General features: G+C 41.6%; 1 protein-coding gene across 14 annotated transcripts in view; it reads left to right on the top strand.

Annotated features, from left to right (window-relative positions):
- The window catches only part of ppfibp2b (PPFIA binding protein 2b), a 268,409-nt gene that overhangs the window by 230,434 nt on the left and 13,203 nt on the right, over window positions 1–24,772 (top strand). For 12 of the 14 annotated variants that reach the window (XM_072592539.1, XM_072592535.1, XM_072592533.1 and 9 more), the window contains 11 exons: window positions 171–209; window positions 4,034–4,202; window positions 7,718–7,750; window positions 11,046–11,187; window positions 13,507–13,635; window positions 15,057–15,207; window positions 15,511–15,622; window positions 18,769–18,857; window positions 19,829–19,951; window positions 21,112–21,237; window positions 21,985–22,173. In XM_072592539.1, the coding sequence (XP_072448640.1) occupies window positions 171–209; window positions 4,034–4,202; window positions 7,718–7,750; window positions 11,046–11,187; window positions 13,507–13,635; window positions 15,057–15,207; window positions 15,511–15,622; window positions 18,769–18,857; window positions 19,829–19,951; window positions 21,112–21,237; window positions 21,985–22,173 (1,302 nt within the window). The remainder of the gene's footprint in view (window positions 1–170; window positions 210–4,033; window positions 4,203–7,717; window positions 7,751–11,045; window positions 11,188–13,506; window positions 13,636–15,056; window positions 15,208–15,510; window positions 15,623–18,768; window positions 18,858–19,828; window positions 19,952–21,111; window positions 21,238–21,984; window positions 22,174–24,772) is intronic. The other 2 variants (XM_072592536.1, XM_072592534.1) reach the window with 2 other exon arrangements.

Raw genomic sequence — 24,772 nt, 5'->3', positions numbered from 1 at the left:
TAGCATCAGATCCTCCGTTTCCAACAGCATTCAAAACTGATGTGTCATTTGTATCAACGTTTATTCCAGTTTTGTGCAGTAAAGCTATCTGTGTGTACTAACAAGATGTCAATATTAATTTTTTTCATCAATCCATGCTCTTGCCTTTCTCCCTTCCTGCATATCAACAGCTCTCAGTCTTGGAAAATGAAGAGTCTGCACGTTCTGAGGTATTAACTCATTTACTTAACCTCTAACTCCCACTGTTCCACTTCTTTTTGCTGATGTATTATTGTTCTTTCACTTCATTGTCTATATGTGTGCACACTTTTATGGAAAAGTGAGTTTTGAAAGGAGCATTCCAAACTTGATGGTTAGTGCCCCGCCTCCCCTAATTAAACATCTGGAATATTTTAATGCAGAATTAATTTGTTTCTGTCTTTTCTAAAAACTGACTTTTTCTGACAAAGTCCTTGTTCCAGTCCTCACTTTATCCTCGGGATGTGGGCCTATTATCTAATCCTGGTAATGTGGTGGTGAGCCTTTGGCATGGACCACTAAAAGCAGTTTTTAATGTAAATAAGGGCTGCTAAGAATCAACAAATTTGGTATAGGACTGAGGTAATGTTTAGACCACACCAGGAATGGATGGGAATTTATTCTCTTTAAGATGTGTTAGTCCATCATTTGGATTTTTACAACAATCTGATTAGATTTCAAGCTCAGATATTTTCGGTGGATTTCAAATTCTCAGTTTAGATTTAGGTCCATGGATCTCTAGTTCAGTAAGTTTGTCCACATACAGGGATGTTGTGGTTATGAGAATCTTTTCAGAATGCATGGAAAAAAGATTGGGAATCCTGAGAGACAGGATGTACATGTATTTGGAAAGGCAAGGACTGATTAGGGATAGTCAACATGGCTTTGTGCGTGGGAAATCATGTCTCACAAACTTGATTTGAGTTTTTTTGAAGAAGTAACAAAAGGCTTGAAGAGGGCAGAGTGGTAGACGTGATTTATATGGACTTCAATAAGGCGCTTGACAAGGTTTCCCATGGGAGACTGGCTAGCAAGGTTAGATCTCATGGGATACAGGAATAAGTAGCCATTTGGATACAGAACTGGCTCAAAGGTAGAAGAAGAGGGTGGTGATGGAGGGTTGTTTTTCAGACTGGAGTCCCGAGATCAGTGGAGTGCCACAAGGATCGATGCTGGGTCTTCTACTTTTTGTCATTTATATAAATGATTTGGATGTGAGCATAAGAGGTATAGTTAGTACGTTTGCAGATGACACCAAAATTGGAGATGTAGTGGACAGCAAAGAAGGTTACCTCAGATTACAACAGGATCTTAATCAGATGGGCCCATGGGCTGAGGAGTGGCAGATGGAGTTTAATTTAGATTAATGTGAGGTACTCCATTTTGGGAAAGCAAATCTTAGCAGGACTTATACACCTTAATGGTAAGATCCTAGGAAGTGTTGCTGAACAAAGAGACCTTGAAGTGTAGGTTCATAGCTCCTTGAATGTAGAGTCGCAGGTCGATAGGATAGTGAAGAAGGCATTTGGTATGCTTTCCGTTATTGGTCAGAGTATGGAGTACAGGAGTTGTGAGGTCATGCTGCGGCTGTACAGGACATTGGTTAAGCCACTTTTGGAATATTGCGTGCAATTCTGGTCTCCTTCCTTTTGAATGATATTGTAAAACTTGAAAGGGTTCAGAAAGGATTTTAAAAGGATGTTGCCAGGGTTAGAGGATTTGAGCTATAGGGAGAGGTTGAATAGTCTGGGCTATTTTCCCTGGAGTATTAGAGGCTGAGGTGTGACCTTATAGAGGTTTATAAAATCCCTGTGCTGGGGGAGTCCAGGACTAGAGAGCATAGGTTTAGGGTGAGAGGGAAAAGATATAAATGAGACCTAAGGGGCATCGTTTTCACACAGGGTTGTGCGTGTGTGGAATAAGCTGCCAGAGGAAGTGGTGAAGGCTGGTACAATTGCAGCTTTTAAAAGGCATGTGGATGGGTATATGAATAGGAAGGGTTTGGAGGGATATGGGCCGGGTCCTGACAGGTGGGACTAGATTGGGTTGGGATATCTGGTCAGCATGGTAGAGTTGGACTGAAGGGTCTGTTTCTGTGCTGTACATCTCTATGACGCTATGTCCTCCAGTACTTCCAATAATAACTGTATTGAAATATTGTCATCGTTATAATGTGCAAGAAAGCAGATAATTTGTTGCAGAGTGTCGTCCCACAACATTCATAGTTATGGTGCATTTTGGTCTGATTGCATTTTTGCTGCCAAGAGCATGTTCTGGATATTAGGGGGTTATAATCTCAGGGTGAGGGGACAGCCTGAGTTAAATTTGAACTTCAATCATAAACATATTAAATGGCAGAGTAGGCTTGAGGGGCAGTATAATTGATGCTAATCATTGTTCTTATGTTTCTTGTGGTTAGATGTGGAAGTTGCAAGTTGTTAAAGAATTAAGGCACCTATAAAAAAAGAGAAAGAACTGGTATTCCTGTATCATGCTGTACTACTCAAGGCCATTCCAAGATGCTGTACAGCCAGTGAAACATTTTAAACTTGTCAGCAACCAATTTTCCATCCGGTTCCTCCAAGCAACAATGTGATAATGACCAGAATAGTTTCCTACTTTTTTACTCATGTTGGTTGAGGAGTAAATGTTGTTCCAAGACAGTAGGGAGAAATGCAGGATGGTCATTGTGTGTGTGTGTGTGTGTGCTTGAGTTGCTTTATTTACACAGTCCTCTATTAGAAGGTGGAACATGTTCCAGATCCAGTTTCTGGCCATGACCTCAAGGGGTGAGAGTTGCACTATTCCCTCCTTTCCATCTCAGCAATTTAGCTTCCTCCTAGTGACATAGAGGCACAGTTAAGAATCATCCCTGAGCCAGGTATGAGGCTAAACCTGCAACGTGTTAATCACCACCATCTTAGCCTCTGATTTGAAGGACTGCAAACGGTAGCAATTCGTTTTGATTACACCTATTCTCCTGGGAGCCAAACTCTACCAAATGAGCAATGTTCATCCCACTATGAAATTGTTTTCAGGTATTCTAGATAGGCCCCTAAAATGGACAATGGGCTCCTTAAATAATTGAGGGGCATCTGGCCTGTAAATGTAATGTTTAATCATGCCTATTTGTGTATTCTCTTGAGCTTTGTGTAGCGTTACTATGCAGAGCCAGAAGGGAGACCCCAGTCCCATTTGAGAAATAAGATCCTGGCTGTCACCTGTGGTTTATCTATTAACTCCAATGACCTGGAAATTCCAAAGGGCTGGAAATCTAGAAAGCCAACCTTCACCACAACTGACCACCTAATGTTCCTGCAAGTGGGAGGCTGAGGGGTGACCTCATAGAGGTTTATAAAATCATGAGGGGCATGGATAAGGTAAATAGATGAGTTTTTTTTCCTGAGGTGGCGGAGTCCAGAACTAAAGGGCATAGGTAAGAGGGGAAAGATTTAAAAAGGACCTAAGGGGCAACTTTTTCATGCAGAGGGTGGTGCATGTATGGAATGAGCTGCCAGAGGAACTGGTGGAGGCTAATACAATTGCAACATTTAAAAACCATCTGGATGGAAATATGAATAGCAAAGGTTTCAAGGGATATGGGCCAAATGCTGGCAAATGGGACTACATTAATTTAGGCTATCTGGTCAGCATGGACGAGTTGGACCGAAGGGTCTGTTTCCGTGCTCTACATCTCGATGACTCGATGACAGTTGGCTCACAGTATTCTGGAGCTTCACCAAGTAGCCGATTATCATGAGGGATCTGCATTGGTTCATAACTGAAGCACAGATTGAGTCATATGGAAAGTAATTGTTCTGAAAGATAGCACTTGGTCCTTGTAATTTTATGAACTGGTTGGCGGATCAGTAAAGTGTGTTCCAAAGTGTTTTTTTGCCTATTGATCCTTGGTCATAGTAAGACATAGTGGGTAATCTTGATGGACCAAGTCAGCTTTGTATGCATCTTCATAATGGTTCATATTCATTAGATGTCTGTTGTCTTTACATGATAGAACAAGCCTTACCTGAGTAACAGCAAATACCAGACCCTTCCAGGAAAACTTTCGCAGTCTAATCACCAGGACAACTCCGAACAGTTCCCACCAAAGCAGAGGGTGACTACTGTCCCAAACACACCACCCATGAGCCCGGTAGACTCTGAAAACGCCTCCGTCAATCTGAGTATGTATCATTGTAAAACTCGCATCCGTGTTTGTAGATGTTTGCACTACAGGAGGTAGTTAGTTGGCCTATCATGCCTGCATTTGTCCTTTTGGAAAGGATATCCTAAAATTGTTCACAATGCAGCTCAGAAACTGGCCAGTTATGAGCTCCAGCCCTGGAGGGCTCAGCGTTTTATGCATTCTCTCTGAGGGTGGAGAGGGACACTGAATGGGCATTGAGTGGTGTGTGTTCAGTAGAAGCAGAAAACACTTGATCAATTCATTAAATAACAATGACTGCTGTGTGTGTAGTTGTTTGCAATGTCCCAATAAGTTGTTGACCGAACAAGTTTTGCATGTCAGTTGTGCTGAAGGGGATTGGCATGCAAAGTGAATCTCTTTAAAAATGTATCTGTAATGAAACAGTAGCTGTACATTTCAAAAGCAACTGACAAACTACCTTGAAAATAACAAATGCTGGAGATCACAGCAGGTCAGGCAGCATCCATGGAGAGAGCAAGCTAATGTTTCAAGTCTAGATGACTCTTCATTGCTCTCTCGCTATGGATGCTACCTGACCCCTGTGATCTCCAGCATTTGCTGTTTTCAGTACAGATTCCAGCATCTGCAGTGGTTTGTTCCTATCTGAAGAACTACCACCTTAAGATTTAATAAAAGAAGCTTGTTCTTCACATTTGTGGAGGACTCCAAGAAGGTACTGAAATATCCTGGCAGGAGAGAAACACAATTTGCAGTAGGTTTTGCAAGTTGCAAACATAATTTCTTGAAAAGAAAAATTGCTTACTGGGCAATTGTGGGGTAAATGAGGATGAGTGAGGTATATGTTTTATAAAATTACCACAGAAACGGTGGGCCAAATAGCCTCCTTTGGTGCTGTGATATCCTGTGGTAAATTTGCATCTTCAGAAGTTCAGTAGGACAGATCATACACTCTGCAAACCATGACTGATTTTCATTGCTGTGAGGAATGCATAGAACCAAAACTCTGGTGTGTCTGTGTGTTTTAGGTTAATTGTTTCATCATCATCCCTCATTTTATCACAAAACCTTTCTAAACCATGCATGTCCCTTTATTCCATAGTACAAAATTATCAATCCATAATTTCCCATCAATCAGGAGGTGAAATGGCCTATACCTGTTTCCAGAGCCCCAGGTGTCCATCTTCAAACTAGTTGGAATGAGAATTAATCAGTTTATTCCGTTGGGAAACTCCAATTTATGCCCAATTTGGCACAGCTAAATAAAGAGGATGGAATTTTATTGACAACTATTTTAAGGCTTTTAAAAAGAAAGTGTTGACATACGTTTCAAAAATAACCAAATGCAGGTCGGGTTTGGTGGATTTTGTGCAAACAATCACTACTGTATGATGACAGAATAACCCAATGTTTCTTTAATTGTTTCTGGTCTTTGGTTTCATACTGTTGGCTCTAGATTTGGCTGGCACTTCTGATATTAAAGCTCAAACCATGAGATACAATTTTAAAAGTAAGTGGTCTCCCATTTACAATGGAAATGGTGGGAGTTTCTTTTCCTCTCAGAATTGCGAGTCTTTGGAACTCACCCCAACAGAACAATGGAGGAAGGTCATTAAACATTTTTAAGGCAGGAGTGTATATAGACTCTTGACTAACAAGGGAGTCAAAGGTTGGCAGATGTAGGTGAAGCCACAATCCGATCAGACAAAATCTTATTGAACAGTAGAGCAGTCGTGAAAGGAAGAATGGCAGACTCTGAATTCGTATGTTCCTGTTAATTGTTTAAATGAACAACTTTGAGAGAAGATTCAATTTTGCTGGATGAAGTTCTGTGATTTCTAACTATTTTAACTGTGCACTGATTTTTAACTAGACAGTAGGTTTTTTTTCCCACCTTTACCTCATGGAAGGCCTGAATTAGAGATCTGACTAATGACCGAAATTAATACGTTGTGGTCATACAGTACAGCTAGTTGAAGATCGCAATAGGACTGCCGGTGCTCCAACTTTAGGTACTGTATTGTATGACCACAGCACATTAATTTCTGTCATTAGTCAGATCTCTAATTCAGGCCTTCCATGAGGTAAAATGGGAAAGACAAAACACTACTGTCTGTTTAAAAATCAGTTAACAGTTAAAATAGTTAGAAATTGCAGAACTTCAAGTAATTTCCATGACAGAATTTGGTGGGTATTATATTTCATTCATTTTCAGAATGTTACTGGCAAAGCCTGTATCTATTGTCCATCATCCTTTGTTATCCAAAGTTCAACTATCTTGATATGGCATGAAAGATATGTATTGATCCAGACCAGGTAAGGATAGCAGTTCGTTTCGTTTGCAAGAATATCATTTTGGAATGGAAAACTGTTGTTCTTGCATAGTCTGGTCTGTGTTTTTCCAAATGAACAGACTGCCCTCTTAAATGCTATAGCAAGACAGTCACTTGTATTCAAGAAGATTAGTTTACCACCACCTTCACTAGGCTAGTCGGGGATGGACAATAAATGTTGGCATTATCAGTGACACCCATGTGCAGTGAATTTGATTACTTTTTTATGGTGACTTCCATTGAAACCAGCTTCTTAATTTTATAAGACTATTACATTTCACAAACTGCCTCAATACAATTTTTGAACTCTCATTCTCGTGATTACTAGTCCAGGCTCTTGGACTTCTAATCAGAAAAAAAAACAGTACACCACTGCAGCCTGACCTACTCTTAAAATTATTGGTGAACCCTGATTTTTTTTAAATCTTTAATCTCCCAAAAAAGAACTTCCACATTGATCTAAATCAACGCGTTCAAAATGCTTAGAAAAAATGTTAACTATTCTCAAACCTTGCACAAATATTGTCATGAATAGACTTGATTTCTGCCCATCAGACTGTTGGAAAAAGGAATGCCAAGCCTCCTGGTAAATGAGATTTCATCATAGACAGTGCATGGCCTGGTATGTGGTATGCACTTCCTGTCCATCAACATGATGTCATGGTTTTTCTGTCACAGTGCACTGTCGGCATCTACTATCATATATTGTCAAATCAACATTTCTCCCTTCATTTACTATGTTCATTGTCACAGTCTAGTTGCAAGCTCTGGTGACTGGGTAGTGCAGTCGAGTGAGTGTCTCAAACCTCTCTTAGTACTTTATAACCTAGAGGTCAGAACAAACGTGTGTTCACCGCAGGCACTTTATTTTTCTACCACATTGAATTTGGAACATTGCTAAACGCATTACAATTAAAAATGCAAAATTGTTAATTAAAGAGGTTTTATTCCTGGTTGGAATTGAAGGCTAATTGGCCAGAAGTGAATCCATGTACTGAACTGACTATCCTTTTGCTGTTACTGGGCTTCAGTTGTAGATGTTTTAGCCCTGTGATTTACTGACCCTATTGCAGCTTGTTTTCTTTTGTTTTGCATGGGTTTTGCTGCTTCTGTTTGTTTTTGTCATCTTTTTAACTCTTCCTCTCTGCGGCAAATCTTCCTTTCTCTTCACGTGACTTGCTACTTTTCGGGATGGTTGAAGATCGCAACAGGAGTGCCAGTGCTCCAACTTTAGGTACTGTACTGTATGACCACAATGCATTACACAAGAGGTTTCTGCTTTTTGTTTTCAGGTCAATGTAAAATGTAGCACTTCTGTCAGAATAATTGTCAAGCTGGTGTCTGCAATGGAGATTAGAATGTATGGGCATTTGATGACAAGCATGGAAACAATGGGCTGAAGGGCCTCCTGCTATATGAGTTGGATACAGTTATGTTCATACCCTAACATGTGCCAGGTCATGTTCTCTGACCAGTCCTGTCATTGACCCACATTGGCTCTTAGTCCCCAAATGCCTGTTTTAAATTGCTCATCTTCAGTTTCCAATCCCCCATGTGTTCCTCACACTGCCTGTAATTTCCTTCAGCCCTGCTATCATCTTCTCCTCCAAAACTAGCCACTGTTATCCACTGCATTTTCCACTCAGTTGCTGGCCAGGCTATCAGACAGCTTGATTTCCTCTGCAATTCCCTCCCTAAACATCCCTATCTGTTCTCCTTTTTAAGATGATCTTTAAAACCATACCTTTATGACCAAGCAATTGGTCATTTATTCTAATGTCTTTATTGGGGTGATGGTGCTTATTTTTGTGATTACACTCCTGTTAAGCCATGATGTGGAGGTGCCGATGCTGGACTGGTGCGTACAAAGTTAAAAGTCACACAACACCAGGTTATGGTCCAATGGGTTTATTTGGAATTACAGGCTTTCAGAGCACTGCTTCTTCATCAGGTACCCGACGATGGAGCAGCACTCCAAAAGTCTGTACTTCCAAACAAAAGTGTTGTACTATAACCTGGTGTCTGTGATTTTTAACTCCTGTCAAGCGCCCAGACACTTTCCTATGTCAGAGATATTACGCAAATGCAGTGGCCATCTCTCTAGATACCAGTGAATTACTGGAACAGAATGACTGGAGTTTGGTTTTTGCTGGAGCTTGGGTAGGAAGAGAAAGAGGAACCAATGACAGTTGGTGGTGGACGTAGCCCAGGCAATAAGCCTGTTGCAGAGTATCTGCCCAACCTGTCAGGTGTAGATCAGTTTGCCCTTCTGGTGCTTTCTTGTTCAGATACACGTGGCATTTAGGAGATATAAGAAGCCACAGCTTTGCCAGCTTGGATGTTGACCAGCAAGTAACTCGCCAATATTAATTTATCTGCAGTTCTGGTGAGTACACAGGCAGATTTCCAGATATTTGAAACCAAATGTGCTCTTTTCCGTTCCAAGTATTCATGTTGGCCAAGATCACTGCTATACATCAGCTCCCCCCCATTTAGATGGGTTGCTGATGTTGGCTTTTATTTCATACTGTGAGCTGTTTCTAAAGCACACAAGTGGCTGTGATTTTCCAAAGAATTGACAACCACAGCTGCTTTCAAAACTTTTCAAGGATATGGGTAGAATTAAATTAGGAGGGATATTAAAAGTTAAAGGGAATGATGGGACTGAGGTTAGACCGGATATGGTATTAAATAGAAAGGGGAGTAGAATTAGACTGGATGTCATATTAAAAGATATAAAGAGTTGGATTCATTTCAATGGGATTTTAAAGCAAGAGTAAGATTATATTGGGTCAGATATTAAAGGGTTTGGTAATGGACTGGTTAAGATGCAAAAGAGTATAGGGTATCAGAAGGAGGATGGGATTAGATTGGGTGGTTACTTTTACAGTTAACTAAAACTGTGCTGCTAAGTATCCCAAGTTGACCCATCCTGTTCATACATCACTTTTGCATTCTTGAGTTCCTTTGGCACTCAACATTAAAATTCACACCCTTGTTTTCAAATTCCTTCATGACATTGCACCCTCCCTGTCTCTGCAATTACCCCCAGCCTTAACTCTCTGAAAATCTTTGTTGTCCTAATTCTGGCCTCTTGAGCCTCTTTAACTTCAATCACTTCACCAGTAGCCACTGCCTGTGGCCCTAAGCTCTGGGGTTCCCTCCTACATTCCTACATCTTTCTATCTCTTCCTAAAGTTTCTTCCTCAAACTTGTCGACAAAGCTTTTGGTCGTCGGCCCTATTGTCTCATTATGGGGTCAGTGTTGTATTTTGTTTCGTAACACAACTGTGAAGTACCTTCGAATGAATTATGCTAAAGATGTTTTATGACAAGTCACTTATGTAAGTGCGAGATAGTTGTGATTCTTTACAATGTTATGGCAGCTGGCAATTTTAGACCACATTTTAACTGATATCCATCTTGTAGGTTTCCATGTACTGGCCAGTTATGGGAATTTTAAATAACTGTCTGTCCACCAAACTTACAAATCACGTGAGAGGTTTAACATCTGAGCGAAAAAATGGACTGTGTGGCACTCCTAAGTATGAGACTGAAAGCAATTAACCAGGTGGAATGTCCTGGAATTTGTTCTCCTCTTCCATTTCCCAGATACTGTTTAATTTCTCCTCTTTTTGTCATTGCCTGGTCACTGCCATCCACACGTATTCACCCTGCATGTGCCCAGTCCAGCACTATCACGTTACATGTTGAAGAGCAGGACCCACTGGACTTTACCAGCTCCACTAACTCTGACAGGTTCCTGAAAGATTTAGGAGGGGGGGGTTCCATGTGAGGGAAATGGGTGAAATGTCCAACTCTGTGACTCTGTATGAGCGTGGGGGTGAGAAGACAGATGTTAGTAAAGGAAGAGTTCTAGGCTAGCAATTCTTTTGGCTGCCACACCGACCCTGGAAGTCAGATTCAGCAACTGATGTCTCAGGCTGGAGTCTGGGGGTGGGGGGGGTGGGGTGTGCACCCTGGTGCATTTCTGACAGCTCTGGCAACAGATTGGACAGCTGTATGGGCAAACATGGGATTGGGTAGTCCTGATGGGAGAGAATTGCAAGTTGCTGCATGGGTGGGTGTACATGACAGTGACCTTTATTTTTGGGCGGGAAGGTGGTTTGAAGCAAACTGACTACTCATCATCAAACCCTTACCTTCACTGGTCTCAGCACCAGCCATCACCCCTGCGCACATCCAACCTTTTCTACTCACCTGCCCTTATTTGCTTGCTCCCAGAGAAGTCCACCTGGATGATCATGTGCTCCAGTCTGTGGTGGGATTGAAATCCACGGCCCTCTGAGTCAGAGGTGAGACTGCTGTCCACTAGCTACAGCAGAGTATTGTAGTGAGGAATCAATATATTTGCACCCAATAATTTCAGGTGCTATAATCTCACTGTGCTGTTTTATGACTCAAGTGTTACTGGACATGGTGACAGAACGGCTGTTTAGACAGAAAGTAAATTAATTCCACATTGCATTTGGCTATGCTTGTTTTTCACTCAATGTTTTCCTGTTTAGGAGAGACTGAGAGGAGTGTTGACTCCACCTTTAGTTCGCCCAATCTTTCACCTCTGTCCTCAGCCACTGACACTGATCAGTTTCCTTCAATTTCCCCCGAGAGCAAAAAGAGTACCAAAGGCCTCAAGAAATTTCTGGGAAGGTGAGTCATCTGAGCTCGGAAGTGTTTCTGTTGGTTGCAGTTTGACCAATGCATGTAGCTTTCACTCCCTGATAACAGGGAACCTCTCCCTGCCTTCACAATAAGGTGTAAATTATAGCACACGATTAATTATGCTTGCTTATTAACAATTCTTTCAAAGCAAATATCACGTGGTTTGGCATCTACAGTACACTGGGTGTGCTCCTGATATGACTGTGTTGGCTATTCCTAGAATACAAATAATTTTGGCTGTGATAGTGGATGTTATTGCATTGCTAGGGTGAATAGAGAAAGACACCTAGTTAGAGCAATGCTCAGCAAGAAGTGTACAGCACAGAAGGCCATTCAGCCCATACTGTTTGATGCTTCTTTGAAAGCGGTACCTGATTAGTGCCAGTTGCCCTGCTTTACTATCATTAGTTAGCAATAGTTTCCTTTTAAAAAGGAAATTGAATAAATACTTAAAATATATCTTATACCTCTCCCCCTTCAGGCAACTCCTTGCAGATCGTAGTTATATACTGCATTGTTAAAAATAAACTTTTGTTTTATTTTGACAATTACCTGAAAGATTTGTCCTCTACTTACCCTTTCCCACCTCTAGATCCAAAGGGAGAGGAATGTAATTTAACTGTAAAGCGAGGTACACTGAACACCAATGTTTCCTTAGGTTAATAGTTGATAGGTTACATGATACTTTAGGTTATTGAATTTTACTAGGACTTGAACAGTAATCAAGGCTGACTTCCCAGTGCAGCACAGAGTGGGCTTAAACCGAGAGGTTTAATTCCCGAGAATTTATTATCCAGTTTAAATGGCCATGTTGTCACAGATTACAATTCCAACTTTTTGTTAGATTGTGTGTTGTCATGCCTTGATTGGCTGCTTGATTTTAAAAGAAATGTATTTATCTGGCTACTTTCACAATGGCAGAACATCTCAGAAAAGGAGCAATTTAAATTATTTTCTCTCACTTCTGCAGGTGGGAAATGGCTATTGAAGGTTCTTAAAATGCTTTTATTTTATTTTCTCTTTTATCGTTCTCTTTGATTTTCTTTTTCCTGTAATTTTTCTCTTTCTAAATCGGTTTTGATTCTACTTCACCCTTCTCTTCTCGAAGGTTCTTCTAAACTTTCTCAATCTGTAAATCACATTGCTTAAGAAGGTGAACTGAAGATCTGAGTCTTGCAGAACAGAAACTAATCCTTCAATCCAACTCGTCTGTACTGACCAAGTTTCTCAAACTAAACAAGTCCCATTTGCCTGTGCTTGGCCCGTATTCTCCTTGACCTTTCTTATTCTTGTACCTGTCCAAATGTCTTTTAAATGTTATAACAGTACCTGTGTCTACCACTTCCTCTGGCAGTTCATTCCATATATGAGCCACCCTTAATATGAAACCGTTGCCCCTCAGGTGCCTTTTTAAATCTTTCTCCTTAAAATATGCCCTCTAGCTTTGAACTTCCTGACCCTCGAGAAAAGAACTTTGCTATTCATCTTATCTATGCACTCCAGGATTTTATAAACCTTTATAAGGTCACCCCTCAACCACCTGCCCTCCAGTGGGGAAAAGGTCCCAGCTTATCCAGTCTCTCCTTATAACTCGAACCGTACAGTCCTAGTAACATCCTTGTAAATCCTTTCTGAACCCTCTTAAATTTAATATCCTTCCTATAGCAGGGCGATCTGAACTGTACACAGTACTCCAAAAGTGGCATCACCAATATCCTGTACAATTGCAACATGATGACCCTAAGTCTATACTCAATGGTCTGAGCAATGAAGGCAAGCACACCAAACTTGACCTTTACCATTCTGTCTATCTGTGATGCAACTTCCAGTGAAATATGTACTTAAGCCACTGGATCCAGCTGTTCTACAACACTGCTCGGGGCCCCTTGATTAACTGTGTAAGTCCTGCCCTTGTTCATCTTACCAGAATGCAACACCTTGCATTTATCTAAATTAAATTCCGTCTGCCACTCCTCAGCCCAGTTCCAAACGTCCTGGTTATTACAATGTTCTTAATCAACCTGCACACCCAGCAAGTTTTTTTTTTAAAAATGATAAATTGAGCAAAAAGGTGTGAGAAGCCGTTGATCTGACAAGAGCATTCAATGAAATGTCTTTTTCCAGCAAGAACTAAGCTGTTATAGGCCTAACAATGGAAAACCACTTCTGTAATATAAATAAATCAGTAGAGATCGGAAATGTCATACAAACAGAAGCTGTCTTGTGTTGTTCAATTTTACTGTTCTCCAAGTAAATACTACAGCATGGTCTTTTTTCTCTCCTGCTCTTTCTTCTTTTTCACCCCAGAATTAGAAGAACCAATTCATCTTCGCTTCAAGATGATGATGAGGGCACTTCAGAATTCCGAAGAGGCGGCTTACGAGCAACAGCAGGACCCTGTTTGACCAGGTCTAAAGAGTTGTCAAGCCCAAGGATGTGAGTGGGTCTACAAGCTGCATGACTTTGACAATGTAGATACCAGCACAGATTGGGTGATTGGGCTGATTTCAATTATGGGACGGGAAGGCTGTACATTATGGGTAATGTAAAGTGATCAGAGAGCCATAGATAAGTTAGTTTAAGGTAGGTATTAGGAACAGTATAACTGAGAAACAATGAACACAGTCCACCGATTTCTCAGCAACAAACCCAAACAAGCAGACAAAACACTTCCAGAAACCCTAGTCACTCTCCCCTATGTCAAAGACATCTTGGAAGTGACTGCCAGACTACTCTGATCCCTTGGCATCATAGCCCACAAACCCACCAACACACTAAAACAGCAGCTAATGAACTTGAAAGACCCTATACAGACAACAAGCAAAACTACTGTCATTTACAAAATACCGTGCAAGGACTGTAACAAACACTACATTGGACAAACAGGCAGAAAACTAGCCACCAGGATACATGAACACCAGCTAGCCACAACACTACATGACCCGGTCTCATTAATATCCTTACATACGGATGAGGGAGGACACCACTTCCACTGGGACAATACATCCATCCTAGGACAGCCAAACAGAGACATGCACAATAATTCCTAGAAGCATGGCATTCCAACGAGAACTCTATCAACAAACACATCGCGTTAGACCCCATCCACCACACCCCTGAGAAAAAGAACAGGAAATGACATCTCCATAGGAAATGACAACACCAACCTGAAGCAACCCAAACGTATAAATACAAAGCAGGACTTATCAGCAGTGCTTTGCCTGAGGCTCACTGAAGATGTTACCTAGTAGGGTGATGAAACGTCTGGAAATGAACCTTCCAGCTCAGCAAGCAAACCTACATCCAGAACCTCAACCTGAGCTACAAATCTTCTCAAACCTCGCTGAGAAACACAGCAAAATTATATTAAGAACTGTCAACGTGAATTTCAAAAGTTAAGATCTTGCTTGGTAACCTACTGAATTCTTTTAAAAGGCAATAAAGAGGGTAGGCAAATGTTACATTGTAGTTGTAATATATTTGGACTTGTGCCAAATTGTCTCTTACTTCGCTGTAGGTTTTGTGTATTTCAATGTGAGCTACAACCCAAGAAGAAAGAAGGCAGAGATCTAATCCTATTTTCCAAATATTAGACAGGAAAACGTGCATCTCTGTCAGACACTTCACTTGGGAAATTGCGCAGTGTACACAGAATTTGTGGATGATATTTGCTTCCTGGCCAAGAGTGAGCTATTGTGAAGTACCATTAATTGGTTAGACCTGGGAGTAACAAAGTATATCGGACATCTTCACTTGCTTTGTAAAAGTGAGAATAGCCTGGTTCAGTGTCAGAATATTTCATTTTTGTGTTATACTTCCTCAAAAGCTTCTGACAACAATTTTTTTTTTTCCCCCAGAGACCCAAGTGCACCCTTCTCTCAATGGACAACTGAACAGGTTTGCACTTGGCTCCAGGACGGTGGGCTTAGTCAGTATGTGGCTTTGGCCAGGCAGTGGATCACTTCTGGGCAGACACTGTTATCGGCAACACCTCAGGAACTTGAGAAGGTAAGTTGAAATCGGTTATCTGTAATGAATTTCCGGGATCCTAACTTTATTTCATAAAACGGCATCTCGGTTCAGAAGGTCAGTACTGAAGAAGTGCTGCTCTGTTGGTGCCAGCTCTCAGATAAAACAGTAAATGGCATTTCAGTGCACACAAAAAAATCCACAGCTCTGCTCCTACAAATAGCATGCACAAAAATTGCTTTGGGAGGCGCTGATGACGTTCATGGCATTTTATATATATCTCTGCACATTAGTTCTTTTGCTGTTTTGATTATGATTTTATTTTCATATTTTTGGATGCAGGAGCTTGGTATTAAGCATCCATTGCACAGGAAGAAAATCCAAGTGCTGCAGAAGACTGTCAGTAATGGACAGAATGACAGTGCAGGGAAGTTGGACCATATCTGGGTCACACGTATGTACGCTTCCTGTGAGGGAACAATGTTTGTGAAAGGTTCACTGGGCAAATTGTTTGGGGTATGATCAGCAATCCTGTTGCAAATTTTGCCCTAAGTATGAGGGCTTTAGAGGGGGCACAAATAGTTTGTGAGAATATTTTCAGGGGTGAGGGACTTTCAGTTCATGTGGATCATTTGGGGACAATCGGGGGTAGATTAGATTCCCTACAGTGTGGAAACAGGCCCTTCGGCCCAACCAGTCTCCACTGACCCTCCGAGGAGTGACCCACTTCCCTCTGACTAATGCACCTAACACTATGGGCAATTTACCATGGCCTGCACATCTTTAGACTGTGGGAGGGAACCGGAGCACCCGGAGGAAACCCACACAGACACGGGAAGAATGTGAAAAATCCACACAGACAATCGCCAGAGGCTGGAATCAAACCTGGGACCCTGGTGCTGTGAGGCAGCAGTGCTAACCACTGAGCCACCGTGCCGCCCCTGAAAAGTTTAAAGAGTTTTTAAAAGGGATAGAGGAGTACTTTTTTTCCCAGTGATGTTCAAAATCATGAAGTTTAGTCAGAGTCAATATAGAAAACTACCCACTGAAGGGAAGGCTAACAAACAGGACTTTTGTTTTTAAAGTCCTTAAGAATCGCAGGTAACATGAGGATATTCTTTTAAGCAGTGAATGTTTAAGATCTGGAATGCACTGCCTCGGGTGTGTGTTATAGGCAGGTTCAAGTAAGGCTTTCAAAACAAAATCAGATAGGCACCGAAAGGAGAAGCCATGGAATTAGTTTGGGTAAACGGCAGAGGAGTGCGACTGGCAAAATTGTCCTTCGAAAACCAGCATTTTCAATGGGCCGAAAAAGTGTTCTTTAATGCAATGAAAGGGCTTGAAAAGTATGGTCGTTCTTGAGTTTCAGCTGAGGCTAGTTTGCATGGTCCCGAATGCATCTGCCATGAGCTAGTGTTACCCAAAAAAACATTTTAGACTGTAATAAGTAGAAAGTAAAATGTGTTAAACAACATGCCATGATATATTTAAGAGTGGTGCTTAATGTATAGAAAACTATGGAATTTAGGAACAGGAGTAGGCCATTAAGCCCTTTGAGTCTGCTCCACAATTCAATATGATCAGAGTCATATAGCACAGACACAGACCCTTCGGTCCAACTCATTCATGCTGGCCAAGTTTCTCAAATTAAACCAAGTCCCACTTGCCTCATTTGGCCCATATCCCTCTAAATCTTTCCTATTCATATACCTGTCCAAATGTCTTTTAAATGTTGTAATTATACCTGCATCTACCATCCTCTGTGTGAAAACGTTCTCTCTCTGGTCCCTTTTAAATCTTTCTCCTCTCACCTTAAAGTTAGACTCTCTAAGTTTGAACTCCCCTACCCTAGGGAAAAGACCTTTGCCATTCACCTTGATTTTTTTAAACCTGAAAGGTGACCCCTCAAATTCCTACACTCCAATTTGAAAAAGTCCCCGCTTTTCCAACCTTCCTTACAACTTGAGCCCTCCAGTCCCAGGAATATCTTGGTAAATCTTCTCTGCACCCTCTCCAGTTTAATAAAAACATGGCTGATCATTGAACTCAATGCCATGTTCCCGATTTCACCTCATACCCTTCAATACCTTTCTCCCTAAGAGGAAGAGGTGCGATTTGATGAATACAGCTCATGGGGTGATCACACAAAAAATTTATATCAATTGCTGAATCACTCTTCCACCTGTGTCAATTCTTAAACCAGATTACTATGTCTTTGAAACACAAATGTTTATGTTAGGTTAGATCACGGTCACTAAATTCATAAAGTTAAAAAGATTTTGGTTTAAAAGCTTTTTTAAAATGGATCAATTTGTCTCTTTGCATGCAAAAGAATCTTAGTTTTGGGATATCTTGAATGTGTACAAATGAGTGTCATCAATGAAAGCTTGTCATGGCGATCAATTCAGTCTGGGGATATAGCAAGTTTTGTCATCTGGGCTAGATTCCAGCAAGATATGTTTTGAACTAGAAACTGAATTTATGCTGGATGTAATTTATGCTTAAACTTCGAGATTTTGTGCTGGTTCCAGAAGTAGGAGCAGATTGCATTAGAATGAATGAATGTTACTAAGTGGGGCTATTACACAAGATATACAGCACAGCAACAGGCCATTTGGCACAACCAGTCTATGCCAGCATTTATGCTGTACTTGAACCTCCTCCATCCTTCCTCAATTAACGCTGCCTCCTTATTACTTTCTCCCCAAATGCATGTCCATCTTACCCTGAAATGCACCTATGCTATTTGTTTCAGCCACTCCCTCTCCTTGTGAATGCCTACATTCTCTCTGATGTCTAAGTCAAAACGTTTCTTTTGATATTTCTTTCACCTTTGAGTCCATCAAACCTGTGCTGTTCTTTAATTTATTATATCTCCAGGTTAAATGTGTCTTTGTGGCTATGGTAAATAATGCATTGAATCGCTTCTCTTGATATATACGCACTCATTTGAGCAAAGTTAACTAAAGGACAGAGGAGTCATTTTGAGAAGCTGTTTAATATTACCCATATCAACTCAGGAATTTCAGGACTGCCCCCACCTATTTTTGTGGCTATTCCTCCGAGTCGTGTTTTAATTACACTGGGTGAGGCTATTGGTTCCGATTTTTAAAAAAAACTTGAACACTGACCTCAGCAATTCATGGAGGCCAAACTCAAACAGTCTGAAGTAAGGTGTAACTTTGAAAATGTTGGTGGTTTGGCTAGATGAATTCGTTGTGAGGGCAGAAAATAAAACTTAGTGTGCAGCTGTTGAATGAAAACAGAATATACTGGAAATAGTCAGCAAACCTGACAGCACTTACGGAAAGAAAAAAAGCATTGGCGCTTCAAGTTGTTGATATTTCTTGGAGCTAGGAGTGAAACAACTTAAACTATGTATCAGCAGCAGAGAGAAGGAAAGAGAAGGTGATAGTGTCCTTGGGTTCATGTCTGTCCAGGTGTGTGTAATGACACGCATTTGAGCATGTTGATTAAAATAAGTACACATGAGGAACTGGTAAAAGTAACAATGCAAGGGAGCAGAGTGTCTGGTTTGTGTGTTGCTGGTATTTGAACTGTATTGATCTTCTTTCACACCATCTCTTGTGATGTTCTCAGGTTGGCTTGATGACATAGGCTTACCTCAATACAAAGACCAGTTCAATGAAGCCAGGGTGGATGGGAGAGTCCTTCAATACTTGACTGTGGTGAGTTACCTCACTGGTGCAATTAGAAACCTATGATGATCAAATTATAAAGAGGAATCTAAGCTTCAAAATATATCTTCAAGATTCAGTCAATTTACAGCTATGTTCCTTGAAAGCATCACTTGACAATGTCACAACAACTCATTGTAGAAACATTTCTTCACAACTTCCCTCTGGTTCTTTTGCCAGTGAAGAGAATTCTTTGGCATCAATCTTGATGCCAGAATCAGCTTTTTAAAAATTGTATTAAAATTATTCTTAATTTCAAATAGCAATTAAATCTCCACTTCGCCAAGGAGAACAGCCCCATTTTCATCAAACTCTCCAGATAATGCAACTCCATCTTTAGTAACATTCTAATACATCTCTTCTGCATACTCTGAGACTTTCATATTTTTCCTATACTGTGAAGCCCGGAATTGGGCACTGTGTCAACCCACCTTGTGACTTGAAGGTTGAGTATAACATCCTTCCTTTTGTGCATACAGACTTTTCTGTAAAGCAGAGGGTCCTGTATACTGTTAATAGGTTTTTCAACTTGTCATATCACCTTCAAATACAAGTATATATACAGGTCAACTCTAAAATACCATGAGGTGGAAATGTTGGTGTTGGACTGAGGTGGACAAAATTAAAAGTCACAACACCAGGTTATAATCCAACAGGTTTATTTGGAAGCACAAGCTTGTCCCAGTCCATGGTGTTTCACGATTTTTTTACTAAAATACCAATAACAGTGGAGAAAAGATTAAAACTAACTTCCACTGGAAGCTCATGTCGCGGTCAGTCTTGAGTCATAACACAGTGCTGGAGTAGAGTGTATTGGCAATGAGCTATTGTGGAACTGGTTCATTAGAACACACAACAAGTGGGATAGAGGACCAGTTGACCAAATACTACCCATATTAGAAATTTTCAGGTAGGAGTGTTCCTGATATGTTCAACTGAAGTGTGTTCGCTTTCTTTTGCAGAATGACCTCTTATTTCTAAAGGTTACCAGTCAGCTGCATCATCTTAGTATTAAGTGTGCAATTCACGTACTACACGCCAATAAGTTCCATCCTAACTGCCTTCGACGTAGGCCTTCTGATGAGGTGAGTGTGCTTCCCTTAATTGTTGGTGAGTTGCACTCGCTATCAACTGAAACATGGAGCATGGGCTTCATCTCTGGTGCTTTTGTGAGAGGCATCATCTAGCTATAGCAGAGCCATCTGGTTGGGAGAATGTCATACCAGCTCTGAAAGCTGTCTGGTCATCTCATCCACTTCAAAGACAATCTTGTACAATTCCAAAGAGGCCTCTTATCCATTCAGACCAAGGTTTCCTCTTTGCATTCTCCCTCATTCCTCACCATGCTTCTCACAGCTGTGGTCAGCAAATAGGGATCTCACCTCTGTCTCAGAAGCCAAAGGGTTCTGAGTTCCATTCCAGAGACTTGAAAGTAAAATCTAGAGCTGATACTCCAGTCCAGTTAGGGAGAGCTGCACTGTCAAGTGTCGTTTTCTTGGGGATGCAGTGATGTTGTGCTAATTTCATTGGACTGGTAATCCAGAACCACAGGCCAATGCTCTGGGGACAGGATTTGAATCCCATCATGATAAATGGTACAATTTGAATTTATTAAAAATCAGGATTAAAGTGCTGGCTTGATGGTGATCACCTATTGTTGTAAAAACCCACCTGGTTCACTCATGTCCTTTAGGAAAGGGAATCTGCCATCCTTATCCAGTCTGAACCACACTTACCTAACCATTGGGTGATGAGGGATCAGGAATAAATACTGGCTTAGCTAACAAAGCCCATAACCCATGAACAAAAAAGTAAAGAAAAATTAATAAATCTTTTCAAATGCAACACTAAACCAAGGCCCCTACCTGACCTTTTCAGATGATTGTAAAAGATCCACAGCTACTACTTCTAAGAAAAATATACAAGGTCACACCAGTATTCCTCAAGCCACAGCTAAAATCTGTGCTTTGTGAGGATGTCTGTGGGATAATGTGTGTATGATAGCTGAGGTGACATCAGACTTTCTTGTACTATTCTCTTCTCCTGCACCAGCATCCCCTCTGACTCAACCCTCCCCCCTCCCCCCTCCCTCCCCAACCACTTCCGCCTTGTTTCTGTTATCAGCACTTAGTATTGGAGCAAACTTTTATCCCACAAGTTTAGCAAAATGTTGAAGATCTCCGGATTTGTATGTGGAGGAAATTACTTTTTAAGGTTGTAATAACTCAATTTGTTTTGTGATCAGAATCACACATCTCCATCTGATGTGGTCCAGTGGTCAAATCATCGGGTGATGGAATGGCTGAGGTCAGTGGATCTCGCAGAATATGCACCAAACCTTCGAGGGAGTGGTGTACATGGAGGTCTTCTGGTTAGTGTATTAGTTCAAACATCTCTTGAGCAGCTTCCCTCATTGTCAGTGGCGATTAATGTAAACCATTGATATTAAGCAGACACAACTTTAGAACATTATCTCAAGTAGCCCTTTCAAAATAGTTAAAAACAACCTGAAGTGCATCATGGGAGCATTATCAGACAAAATTTTATATAAAGTCATGTTAGGTGATATTATCAAAACTTGGTCAAAGAGTTAGATTTTAAGGGGCATATTAAATGAAACGAGAGGAAGAAATTCAGAGGTTTAGAACATAGAACTTTACAGTAGGCAGGGACTCCTGAATTTTAGGTCCCAGAAAATCAAGCATGTGCAAAAGACTAGAATTGCAGATATCTGAGGATTGTAGGGCTGGAGGTCATTACAGTGATAAGGTGATGAGAAGCCATACAGGGATTGGAAATTAAGTGTTGGAATTTTAAAACCAAGACTTTGGATAGTGAAGTCGAGAGTGTGGTGCTGGAAAGTACAGCCGATCGGGCAGCATCCGAGGAGCAGGAGAATTGAGATTTCAGGCATAAGCCCTTCATCACGAAATGGAGTCTTAATGTCTGCTATCCTCACTTTCTCCCTTTTGGATAGTGAAGCGGCGTGGATGATATGATAGGCAGTCAGTATGTTACCGATTTTATGCTTTCAATTTGGTAACCTCTCATCCACTGATATGAAAAGGCAGGATGAAATGCGTACCTGTTAACTCAATCCTTGTGTTTTTATGTGTAGATATTAGAGTCACGCTTTAACTCTGAAACAATGGCATTGCTCCTCAATATCCCACCTCAGAAGACATTGCTTCGGAGGCACCTGACCACGCACTTCAACCTGTTGATTGGTCCAGAAGCTCAACATGAGAAGAGAGAGTTAATTGAATCAAGTAGTTACACGCCCCTGAACACTACAGCAAAAGTGAGGGTAGGTACACAATCCTGTTCTGTTGCAGACTGCATCTCACTGGGCAAAAGGGTCACCTCACTGTACAAGACAAGTATTGTAATCAAATCACTCTCAAAGTAACGATGGCTCGACATGTCAAGTTGCTAAGTTTCTTTGGTTTGTTGCTGAGTAAATCAAATTTATTGTTGTTGACTGACTAACATTTGAACATGCAAGCTCTACCATCTAGAAGGATAATGGCACTGAATACAATTTGTCCTGCAAGTCCCAATCCATCCTGACTTGGAATTAATCATTATTCCTTCACCATTACCCAATCAAAAGTCTAGAAATCCCCCTCTTGCAGCACTTTGGAAGCAGGTACCCCTTGAGGACTGCAGCAGTTTGGTACAGTGTCTCACCACTCCCTTGAAAGCAACTAGGATGGACTATAAATGCTGACCATGTCAGCAAAACCCAAACATCACGGTCTGCATTTAGGAAAACAAACTGACCCCTGTGAGTTGAAACACTTGGGTTGACAGTTTAGTTTAGCTATTCTGGCTTCAGTTGGACTTTTTAGACAATTTGGTATTCTAAATGAGAGCTCCATATGGGAATGGGGGCTGGAAATTGATGCATGGTGGGCATTTCTTTTGGAGATAAAACAAATGTGAAGTGTAGCAATGTAGAAGCATCAAGTCTGTAATGACGTTGGACCAGCTGCTAAATTCATTGTGATCCGTACTCAGCCGTCACTGCAGCTGCTTAGTGCAGAAGTTGAAAACCTGCACGATGTAAATTATGGGCTAATACTTACTGAAGAACATTTTTTAAATAATTGAGCAGAGCAGGTGTCAGGCCTGTCTTACCCAGGATTCTTTGATAGCAGCTACACAGGTGGGGTGGTGGTGTTCCCATGGAGCTGGGAATAGTGGGATTGGTACCCCCAAATTGTCTAGGACTCCACCTCCATAAACTTGAACTACCACACGCTTTCAAAGCCCACAACATCTTCTTACCATCCATCACCTGATGGAAGCCTCATCCACGTTGCCTGCAAACTTGTCTATTCTACTGCTCGCCTTTCCAGCCTTTCATCTTGCACCTTCCATAATCTTGACTTCATCCAAAACTCTGCTGCTCCCTATTTTAAAACATAACCAAGTTCCAGTTCATCTCTCACTTCAGTGCTTTGTGTTTGGCTGCTGAACCAATAATTAGGAGAAAGTGAGGACTGCTGATGCTGGAGAGTCAGAGTCCAGTGTGGCGCTGGAAAAGCACAGCAGGTCAGGCAGCATCCAAGGAGCAGGAGAGTCTGTTTCAGGTGTAAGCCCTTCATCAGGAATGTGATTTTCCAGCGCCATCTTTTTCGGCTTCTGAACCCAATCATCATGCCTCAAGATTATTATTTTTGTTTCCCTCGTTTTCAAATCCTCCCATTGCTTCATCCTACCTAACCTCCAGATTTCTACAACTTTTGGACATATTGGCACTTCTCCAATTCTGTCCTCATACTTGCCTTGATCTTCACCGTTGCAGCCATGTTTCAGGTGTCTTGAACTTTAGCTTGCAACGTCCCCGTGAAATTTTCTGCTGCTTTACCTCTTTCTCCACATTCAAGATGCTTTTGGTAAACTATCCTACCAGTCTTCCTAACTTCTCTATCACTCAGTTTGTTTGATAAAGCATTTCAGGGCGTGTTATTGTCTTGAAGGCATGATATGAATATATTGTTGGAAGATACCTGTGGGTGATAACTGATGAAGTATGTCATCTCAATAAGTGGTCAATGGAGTTGCGATTTGAAGTAGGCGGCTGAACCTTGACTATGTAAATGAGATCTTTTTGCCTATTCCCAGTGACCTTTAGACCTCTTGCTTCTGGCCAAGGCAGTTGTATAGCCTCTATACCACAGAGACCGACCATTTTAGTCCAATTAGTAGCCACAGTCCAAACAGGCCCTGTCATATCATCAATAAGGAGAGATAAATGGGAGATGGATGGAGTTGGGAATGAAGGTGATAGGTCAGAGAGAAGGGTGGAGCAGATAGGTGAGAAGGAAGGTTGGCAGATAGGACAGGTCATGAGGATGGTGCTGAGCTGGAAGGTTGGAACTGTGGTAAGGTGGGGGGAGGGACACCCTCGCCAATCAACCCCACCGCCCCATGGTCCAATATTTCAACTCCCCCTCCCACTCTGCCGAGGACATGCAAGTCCTGGACCACCTCCACCGCCGCGCTCTCACTACCTGACACCTGGAGAAAGAACGCCTCATCTTCCACCTCGGAACATTTCAACCCCAGGGCATCAATGTGGACTTCACCAGTTTCTTCATTTCCCCTCCCCCCACCTCAGCCTGGTTCCATCCTTCCAGCTTAGCGACATCCTCATGACCTGTCCTACCTGCCAATCTCCTTTCCCACCTATCCGCTCCACCCTCCCCTCTGACCTATCACCTCCATCCCACCTCCACCCACCTATTGTACTCTTGGCTACCTTCTTCCCAGCCCCAGCCCCACCCCCCCACCCCCTCCCATTTATCTCTTCACCCCAAAGGCTCCCTGCTTTCATTCCTGATAAAGGGGTTTTGCCCGAAACGTCGATTTTCCTTCTCCTCGGATGCTGTCTGACCTGT

Source organism: Chiloscyllium punctatum, chromosome 22, assembly GCF_047496795.1.
Source record: "Chiloscyllium punctatum isolate Juve2018m chromosome 22, sChiPun1.3, whole genome shotgun sequence".
Taxonomy (NCBI): Eukaryota; Metazoa; Chordata; class Chondrichthyes; order Orectolobiformes; family Hemiscylliidae; genus Chiloscyllium; species Chiloscyllium punctatum.
This window is presented reverse-complemented; position numbering and strand designations above follow the sequence as displayed.